Below are 10733 nucleotides of genomic sequence, written 5' to 3' on the forward strand. Positions count from 1 at the left end.
AACAATGGCCACTGCCCTTTCCTCTATCTTGATATCGAAAAGCTGAAGTAGTACAAAAATGTATGTCAAAAGAGTTGATTTTTCATTTCCTATCGTTAATTATCCGTTATCACATGGTGACGTTCCCTTGTCACCATCTTACTGTGTTTATGTATCTCAACGTATACAATTTGCTCGTGAATGTAACAACGTTTAGGATTTAGCGAGAGAAATTTATGTATTACTGAAAAATTATAACAGCGGGGTTTTCGATATCACAAACTAGTCAACAAATTTACTAAATGTTATTATCGGTAAAAGGACATCATTCGTAAATATACAGACACCTTATACGTTCGGGTATTTCACATCCAATTTGTTATGGCAATATTCTTTACAAAGCACACACATGTCAGTGTTAACCTTAGAAGCTTACAAAACCTTTAAACAATACCCATCAAGAAGGGCTATAGTAACGATACTGTTGTCAGGTCATTAAAGCTTTAATATTGATTCACTTAAAGGGTCTTTGCATCGGAAGTAAACACATTTATTTTAAAACCAGTTTTTGGCATGACACGGGTTATGTTCCTCTCATATATTTTTGGAGGACCAAAACCCCTAATGGGAGGGATTGTGCCTGATATTCATAAGATGAAGACATACTCTTTTAATCAGTTTAATTGAGGTCTGGAGTTGGCATGTCAGTTAACTGCTAGTAGTCTGTTGATATCTATGTACAATTGTCATTTTGTTTATTTTCTTTTGTGACCTTTTATGACATCCTGACTCGGACTTCTCTTGAACTGAATTTAACTGAATTATTGTGCGTATTGGTTTTTGTTTACTTTTCTACATTGGCGTAGGTGGGGGGTGGGGGGGGGGGTGATTGGGATCTAAAATAACGTGTTGAAACCCGCCGCGGTTTTGCGCCTGTCCTAAGTCAGGAGGAGATTCTGGCCTTTATTTGTCCTGTATGATTTTTAATTGTAGTTTCTTGTGTATAATTAGAAGTTTAGTATGAATAGAAAAGAGAAGATGTGGTATGATTTCCAATGAGACAACTGTCCACAAGAGACTAAAATGACACAGATATTAACAACTATAGGTCACCACACGACCTTCAACAACGAGCAAAGCCCATACCGCATAGTCAGCTATAAAAGGCCCCGATATGACAATGTAAAACAATTCAAACGAAAAAACTAACGGTCTTATTTATATAAAAGAATGAACGACAAATAAATATGTCGTACTTAAACAAACGACAACCGACATCCATTACCACTGAACTCGTATACATGTAGATTTTTTTTTAGGGTCCAGCTGAAGGACGCCATCAGGTTCGGGTGTTTCTCTATATATTGAAGACCTATTGGTGATAGTTATCAAAGGTACCAAGATGACCTTCTTCTTTTGTCTGTTCTATGATTGGGTTGTCGTCCCTTTGACACATACCCCATTTTCATTTTCAATTTTATATACAAACGAAACAGTAACGTGACTAAAACTGTACCTTGTGGTACTTCTGATTTTACAAAGGCGTTTGTAGATATTCCACCTTCAACTGTTACACACTGTTGTCGTTTTGTGTGCCATTAGTTAAGGGTTTAGTATTAAAGCATCAAAACATATATGAGAAGATTTACACCCTTATAATTCGCAGGTAAACATTTATCAAACATGATATGTCAATGATTTTCTACAGATACCAATATTAAATGCATGCAACAATTTCGAAACTTGCAACATCCTAGGTAGAAAGTAATATAACAAAAATACCAAACCCCGACAAATTTTAATGGAAAATTCCATTATCAATAGCAAAATCATAAACTCAAACACATCAAACGAAAAGAAAACGGCTGTCATATTACTGACTTGGTACAAACATTTTCATATATAGACTTATCATGGCGGTTGAATAAAATTACTCGAAGGCAAGGTCAAGTAAAAAACTGAAGATCATCGAAAACCGACAATTTCAATAACATGTGTTAAATATAGCGATGAAAATATTAGATGATAAAGCAGTAAAGTCGGATTTCTCATAATTATAAATGATCTTCTATTTCTGCACCTTTGTCAAATTGCACTAGTACTTTTAATCACTTTTTAGAATAAGTGTAATATTATTTGTTTGGATATGTGTATCAGTTTTGTTTAGTTGTATATTGTGTCCATTATTTCTGTGTGCTATTGTTTACATAATGACGACATTTACTATATATAAGCACTAGTGTCCAATGCTAAGAATGACTATCCCGTTACGAACTATGTAATCCATTGACTTGTATGACACATAAAAACTTCTATCGTTTCCTCCAATTTGAATATGAACATTGAACGTACTATAACATTTAATTAATGAAAAGAATCCTGGTAGAACACCAGGAACAAACAAAGAAACAAGCAACATATCTAGAACTTGGTTTCTACATTTATGAAGGAAACTAAAACAAGAAATGTGTCAAGCATGTTAAACAAGAAAATACCTTTTGATAAGGAAATTATTGTTGAAACTATAGGATTTTTTTCTTTAAAAATAACAACAATTTAAGTAAAAACATGCAAGAACAATCATGCTAAAACAAATCTAAAGTATAAAACAATTGAAAAATGCCTTTTTGTAAGCTGCTATTTAACATTTGACTAAAAGCATTGGTAAGGTGATAAAATTTATACAAATCGATATGCACATCAATAGAGACAACATATTTGTCAACGTTTTAGATATATTCAAGAACAAATGGTTAATCTATATTTGTATTGTAAAAAATAGACAAAAAGCAAGATGCATTAAAAAAACATCTGGCTCACCAGGCATTTTAACATATGTTACATATCTAGTTCAAGATAATGTGTGGCATATTGAACAACTGTTAGAGTCAAGAATAAATGTTATTAATATGAATTATAAATGTCAATCAATAAATAGTTAGGTTTTTTTTTTTTTTTTTTAAATTTTATAATTGTTAGAGATACATACTTTATCCCAGTCTCGTTAACGTTGAGTTGTAGCATACTTTTGGTAAGGGTAGTACTTGTCAATGCACAGTATTTATATAAATTGTTCTATGCGCAACTGAATAAAATAAGATTTTATGATATATACTACAAATAATAGCAACTGTCACGTTCTTGACGTTAAACAGACATTTAACTCTACAGAAAATGGTGGATTAAAAGTCGGGATTATAGCTAGTACAACTAGTAGTTATATGTTGCACTTAAAAACACAGCTGTTTCTCAAACCTCATCTCTTTTGAGGAGATTATATTATTTACAGATAATTCGATTTCTTCACGTGGTTGTTCCCAGATATCATCTCTTTGTTTCACCTCATAGAGACATTACTTGGGACTAAACATTTTTTGCGGTGAAAATGTAGGTCTGAAGAAGGCACGCATAGTAAAGTTAGTTGTAGAACAGAATCAAAGTATAAGTTTAAACTCTACCAAGTTAATTATGTTGTGCCGGTCACTAATAAATAAAGGAACAGTGCAATTTGACTGTCAAAATCGCAGTACAAAACCTACTTAATTCACTAAATCGTTTTTGTAAGTGTACACAACCGTTATCAATGTAATCTGAATTAATGACAATCATGCATCGTGTTTCTTCATTTTATACATGTACCAATATTATCATATATGTTATGTACACAACCGTTATCAATGTAATCTGAACGAGAAGCATGCAGTGTGTTTCTTCATCTTATACATGTAACCACACAAACTGCATTAACGACAAACATGCAACGTGTTTCTTCATCTTATACATGTACCCACATTACCTGCATTAACGACAAGCGTGCAGTGTGTTTCTTCATCTTATACATGTACCAATATTACCTGCATCAACGACAAGCATGCAGTATGTTTCGTCATCTTATACATGTACCCACATTACCTGCATTAACGACAATCATGCTTTGTGTTTCTTCATCTTATAAATGTACCCCAAATTACCTGCATTAAAGACAAGCATGCAGTGTGTTTGTTCATCGTATACAGGTACCCACATTACCAGCATAAACGACAAGCATGCAGTGTGTATCTTCATCTTATACATGTACCCAAATTACCTGCATTAACGACAAGCATGCTTTGTGTTTCTTCATCTTATATATGTACCCATATTATCTGCATTAACGACAAGCATGCTTTGTGTTTCTTCATCTTATACATGTACCCATATTACGTGCATTAACGACAAGCATGCAGCGTGTTTCTTCACCTTATAAATGTACCCACATTACCTGCATTAACGACAAGCATGCAGTGTGTTTCTTCACCTTATACATGTACCCATTTTACCTGCATTAACGACAAGCATGCAGTGTGTTTCTTCACCTTATACATGTACCCATATTACCTGCATTAACGACAAACATGCAGCGTGTTTCTTTCTCTTATACATGTACCCACATTACTAGCATAAACGACAAGCGTGCAGCGTGTTTCTTCATCTTATAATTGTACCAATATTACCTCCATTAACGACAAGCATACAGCGTGTTTCTTCACCTTATACGTGTACCCACATTACCTGCATTAACGACAAGCATGCAGCGTGTTTCTTCACCTTATACATGTACCCATATTACCAGCATTAACGACAAGCATGCAGCGTGCTTTTTCATCTTATACATGTACCCATTTTACCTGCATTAACGACAAGCGTGCAGTGTGTTTCTGCATCCTATACATGTTCCCACATTACCTGCATTAACGACAAGCATGCAGTGTATTTCTTCATCTTATACATGTACCCACATTACCTGCATTAACGACAAGCATGCAGCGTGTTTCTTTCTCTTATACATGTACCCACATTACCTGCATTAACGACAAGCATGCAGTGTGTTTCTTCACCTTAAACATGTTCCCACATTACCTGCATTAACGACAAGCATGCAGCTTGTTTCTTCATCTTATACATGTACCCACATTACCTGCATTAACGACAAGCATGCAGCGTGTTTCTTTCTCTTATACATATCATGTACCCACATTACTAGCATAAACGACAAGCGTGCAGCGTGTTTCTTCATCTTATAATTGTACCAATATTACCTGCATTAACGACAAGCATACAGCGTGTTTCTTCACCTTATACGTGTACCCACATTACCTGCATTAACGACAAGCATGCAGCGTGTTTTTTCATCTTATACATGTACCCATGTTACCTGCATTAACAACAAGCGTGCAGTGTGTTTCTTCATCTTATACATGTACCCATATTACCTGCATTAACGACAAGCGTGCAGTGTGTTTCTTCATCGTATACATGTACCCATATTACCTGCATTAACGACTAGCGTGCAGAGTGTTTCTTCATCGTATACATGTACCCATATTACCTGCATTAACGACAAGCGGGCAGTGTGTTTCTTCGTCGTATACATGTACCCATATTACCTGCATTAACGACTAGCGTGCAGTGTGTTTCTTCATCGTATACATGTACCCATTTTACCTGCATTAACGACAAGTGGCAGTGTATTGCTTCTTCGTATACATGTACCCATATTACCTGCATTAACGACTAGCGTGCAGTGTGTTTCTTCATCGTACACATGCACCCATATTACCTGCATTAACGACAAGCGTGCAGTGTGTTTCTTCATCGTATACATGTACCCATATTACCTGCATTAACGACTAGCGTGCAGTGTGTTTCTTCATCGTATACATGTACCCATATTACCTGCATTTACGACAAGCGTGCAGTGTGTTTCTTCATCGTATACATGTACCCATATTACCTGCATTAACGACTAGCGTGCAGTGTGTTTCTTCATCGTATACATGTCCCATTTTACCTGCATTAACGACAAGCGCGCAGTGTATTTCTTCTTCGTATACATGTACCCATATTACCTGCATTAACGACTAGCGTGCAGTGTGTTTCTTCATCGTATACATGTACCCATATTACCTGCATTTACGACTAGCGTGCAGTGTGTTTCTTCATCGTATACATGTACCCATATTACCTGCATTAACGACTAGCGTGCAGTGTGTTTCTTCATCGTATACATGTACCCATATTACCTGCATAAACGACTAGCGTGCAGTGTGTTTCTTCATCGTATACATGTACCCATATTACCTACATTAACGACAAGCGTGCAGCGTATTTCTTGACCTTATACATGTACCCATATTACCAGCATGAACGACAAGCATGCAGCGTGTTTTTTCATCTTATACATGTACCCATTTTACCTGCATTAACGACAAGCATGCAGCGTGTTTCTTGACCTTATACATGTACCCTTATTACCTGTATTAACGACAAGCGTGCAGTGTGTTTCTGCATCCTATACATGTTCCCACATTACCTGCATTAACGACAAGCATGCAGCGTGTTTCTTCATCTTATACGTGTACCCACATTACCTGCATTAACGAAAAGCATGCAGCGTATTTTTTCATCTTATACATGTACCCATTTTACCTGTATTAACGACAATCGTGCAGTGTGTTTCTGCATCCTATACATGTTCCCACATTACCTGCATTAACGACAAGCATGCAGTGTGTTTTTTTATCCTATACATGTACCCGTATTACCTGCATAAACGACAAGCATGCAGCGTGTTTCTTTATCGTATACATGTTGCCACATTCCCAGCATTAACGACAAGCATGCAGCGTGTTTCTTAATCTTATGCATGTACCATATTACCTGTATTAACGACAAGCGTGCAGTGTGTTTCTTCATCTTATAATTGTACCCATATTACCAGCATTAACGACAAGCGTGCAGTGTGTTTCTTCATCCTATGCATGGACCATATTACCTGCATTAAAGACAAGCATGCAGTGTGTTTCATCATCGTATACAGGTACCAACATTAACAGCATTAACGACAAGCATGCAGCGTGTTTTTTCATCTTATACATGTACCCATGTTTCCTGCATTAACGACAAGCGTGCAGTGTGTTTCTTCATCTTATACATGTACCTATATTACCTGCATTAACGACAAGCGTGCAGTGTGTTTCTTTATCGTATACATGTACCCATATTACCTGCATTAACGACTAGCGTGAAGTGTGTTTCTTCATCGTATACATGTACCCATATTACCTGCATTAACGACAAGCATGCAGTGTGTTTCTTCATCGTATACATGTACCCATATTACCTGCATTAACGACTAGCGTGCAGTGTGTTTCTTCATTGTATACATGTACCCATTTTACCTGTATTAACGACAAGCGTGCAGTGTATTTCTTCTCCGTATACATGTACCCATATTACCTGCATTAACGACAAGCGTGCAGTGTGTTTCTTAATCGTATACATGTACCCATATTACCTGCATTAACGACTAGCGTGCAGTGTGTTTCTTCATCGTATACCTGTACCCATTTTACCTGCATTAACGACAAGCGTGCAGTGTGTTTCTTCATCGTATACATGTACCCATATTACCTGCATTAACGACAAGCATGCAGCGTGTTTTTTCATCTTATACATGTACCCATTTTACCTGCATTAACGACAAGCGTGCAGTGTGTTTCTTCATCGTATACATGTACCCATATTTCCTGCATTAACGACTAGCATGCAGCTTGTTTCTTCACCTTATACATGTACCCAAATTACCTGCATTAACGACTAGCATGCAGCGTGGTTCTTCATCTTATACATGTACCCAAATTACTTGCATTCACGACAAGCGTGCAGTGTGTTTCTTAACCTTATACATGTACCCATTTTACCTGCATTAACGACAAGCGTGCAGTGTGTTTCTTCATCTTATAATTGTACCCATATTACCTGCATTAACGACAAGCATGCGGTGTATTTCTTCATCTTATACATGTTCCCACATTACCTGCTTTAACAACAAGCATGCAGCGTGTTTCTTCATCTTATACATGTACCCAAATTATCTGCATTAACGACAAGCATGCAGTGTGATTCTTCATCCGATACATGTTCCCGTGTTATCATATATATGTTGTGTACACAACCGTTATCAATATTACCTGAATTTACGACAAGCATGCAGCATGTTTTTTCGTTTTATCATGTACCCGTATAATCTTAATTTATACTTGTTTTGTAAAAGTTGCTATATATTATTCATTTTCCAACTTGGTACAAGTTTAAACCGGTTTTCGTTCTTAAAAGTCCTGTACCAAGTCAGGAAAATGACAATTATTATATTATAGTTTGTTTCTTTGCGTGTTATATTTTACTTTTGTGTTTCGGTTGTGTCGTAGTTCGTCTCTTATAATGATGCGTTTCCTTTAGTTTTAGTTTGTTACCTGGATTTGTTTTTTCTCAATCGATTTACAGCGGTATACTACTGTTGCCTTTATTAGGCAATATTTTGTACATGTTATAACATATACGAGGTAATTTTGTACTTGTTATAACTTGTATGTTTGCATTGTACAATATTTCTGTACAAATTATAACATGTACGAAATTGCAACTTGTCCACGACATAAATGTTTGTCTTGTTTTCATGATTGAGAGTACTTGAATTTTCTAGTGGAGAAATGTCTTGTCATTTACTAGTGTATGTGGCCTTTGATAAAGACGTAATCTTCTTTTCATGAATGACGAATTACCATGTGTTACTTGTAAATACACATTTGAAATATTTATGACTTAGTATTGATGGTTTTTAAGCCGTATTTTGTTTTTCGAGAATTGAAAGAAAAAACGGAGGAATCGCCTATTCATATGACAGGATAGTTTATCATGGACAGACGAGTCCCCAAAACAGTTCGCTCGTTACTAGCAGGTATTATATTGACTAGTGTGTTGGCTAGTTTGTTTACAATGTTTCTAAATGTGCATTCTCTGGACTTTAAAAGACACGCCGCCATTAAGTGAATTATCAAAATCAATTATTGAAATCAAATTATTAACAATTCCGAATACAGCCCTTTCACTTAAAAGGTCTATAATAAATATTCCGTCTAATATTATGACAACAGGTGCAATGAGAGTCAAATATAGCGTACTGTTCGGCAAGAATGTTAATCCACATCCATATAGATATATTAGACAGCCATCTACTGTTTGTAACTTCAATGGCTATAACCATGAACTAAATTTGCTGATCTTAGTAAAATCAAATGTGTTTCAAATTGGACATCGCATGGCTATCCGAGCTACGTGGGGTAACTTAACCTACAGTTCAGTTCACATAGCATTCTTACTTGGATATTCACCGGTTGTTGAATCGTTCGTTAAGATGGAATATAATATATATAATGATCTGATCCAAGAGGACTTTATTGACCATTATCGGAACAATACTTTGAAAACGATCATGGGATTTCACTGGGCAGTCTATCACTGTAGGCAAGCTTAATTCGTTTTATTTGTAGATGATGACTATTATGTAAATGTCCTAAATCTCATTAATCTTACAAGAAATATCAAAACATCTTAAAACCAAAATGTGTTTATGGGTCACATTCAGAAGTTCACAAAAGTTAAAAAAAATAAATGTGATAAATGGTACGTATCTTTTGAGGAATATTCTCACAAACATTGGCCTTCATTCATCAGCGGTGGGTCAATGTTATTGTCTATGGACGTGGTTACAAAATTTGCAAATACCTTCCCGTACGTTAAATCGATACATCTGGATGATGTGTACCTCGGAATGGTTGCTCAAGTTCTAAAAATAAAACTTACACAAGACAAGAGATTTTAAATTCGATTCGTCAGTAAAAATCAGAATAACTTTATTACAAGTCACAACTATGGCTCGCCAAATGTGTAAGTACACGAATTTTATAGATTACTGCAGACAAAAGAAGCCTAGAGCCACTGTTAGACAAACATAAAAACAGGACTAGTCAACAGGTGTATAAGTTGTAATTTGTCGAATTTTGTTTTTACCTGCATGCTTGTGTTGAAAAGTTAAACCCTTACAATAAAAACTCCCGAGGCACAAAAGTATAACAGGAATTGATTGTCTTCTGTCGCACGTGTAATACATGTACGTGTGAGTGTAGGAATTGTTTGTCTTCTGTCGCACGTGTAATACATGTACGTGTGGGTGTAGGAATTGTTTGTCTTCTGTCGCACGTGTAATACATGTACGTGTGGGTGTAGGAATTGTTTGTCTTCTGTCGCACGTGTAATACATGTACGTGTAGGTGTAGGAATTGTATGTCTTCTGTCGCACGTGTAATACATGTACGTGTGGGTGTAGGAATTGTTTGTCTTCTGTCGCACGTGTAATACATGTACGTGTGGGTGTAGGAATAGTTTGTCTTCTATCGCACGTGTAATACATGTACGTGTGGGTGTAGGAATTGTTTGTCTTCTGTCGCACGTGTAATACATGTACGTGTGGGTGTAGGAATTGTTTGTCTTCTGTCGTACGTGTAATACATGTACGTGTGGGTGTAGGATTTGTTTGTCTTCTGTCGCACGTGTAATACATGTACGTGTAGGTGTAGGAATTGTATGTCTTCTGTCGCACGTGTAATACATGTACGTGTAGGTGTAGGAATTGTTTGTCTTCTGTCGTACGTGTAATACATGTACGTGTGGGTGTAGGATTTGTTTGTCTTCTGTCGCACGTGTAATACATGTACGTGTGGGTGTAGGAATTGTTTGTCTTCTGTTGCACGTGTAATACATGTACGTGTGGGTGTAGGAATTGTTTGTCTTCTGTCGCACGTGTAATACATGTACGTGTGGGTGTAGGAATTGTTTGTCTTCTGTTGCACGTGTAATACATGTACGTGTGGGTG

General features: G+C 36.4%; 1 protein-coding gene across 1 annotated transcript; it reads left to right on the forward strand.

Annotated features, from left to right (window-relative positions):
* Window positions 1-8944: 8944 nt before the first annotated feature.
* On the forward strand, window positions 8945-9682 carry LOC134716442 (beta-1,3-galactosyltransferase 1-like). The gene is given in 2 exon segments (XM_063579440.1): window positions 8945-9370; window positions 9500-9682. Coding segments are annotated over 2 exon segments (609 nt in total).
* Window positions 9683-10733: the final 1051 nt, after the last annotated feature.

The sequence above is a fragment of the Mytilus trossulus genome, chromosome 4, assembly GCF_036588685.1.
Source record: "Mytilus trossulus isolate FHL-02 chromosome 4, PNRI_Mtr1.1.1.hap1, whole genome shotgun sequence".
Taxonomy (NCBI): domain Eukaryota; kingdom Metazoa; phylum Mollusca; class Bivalvia; order Mytilida; family Mytilidae; genus Mytilus; species Mytilus trossulus.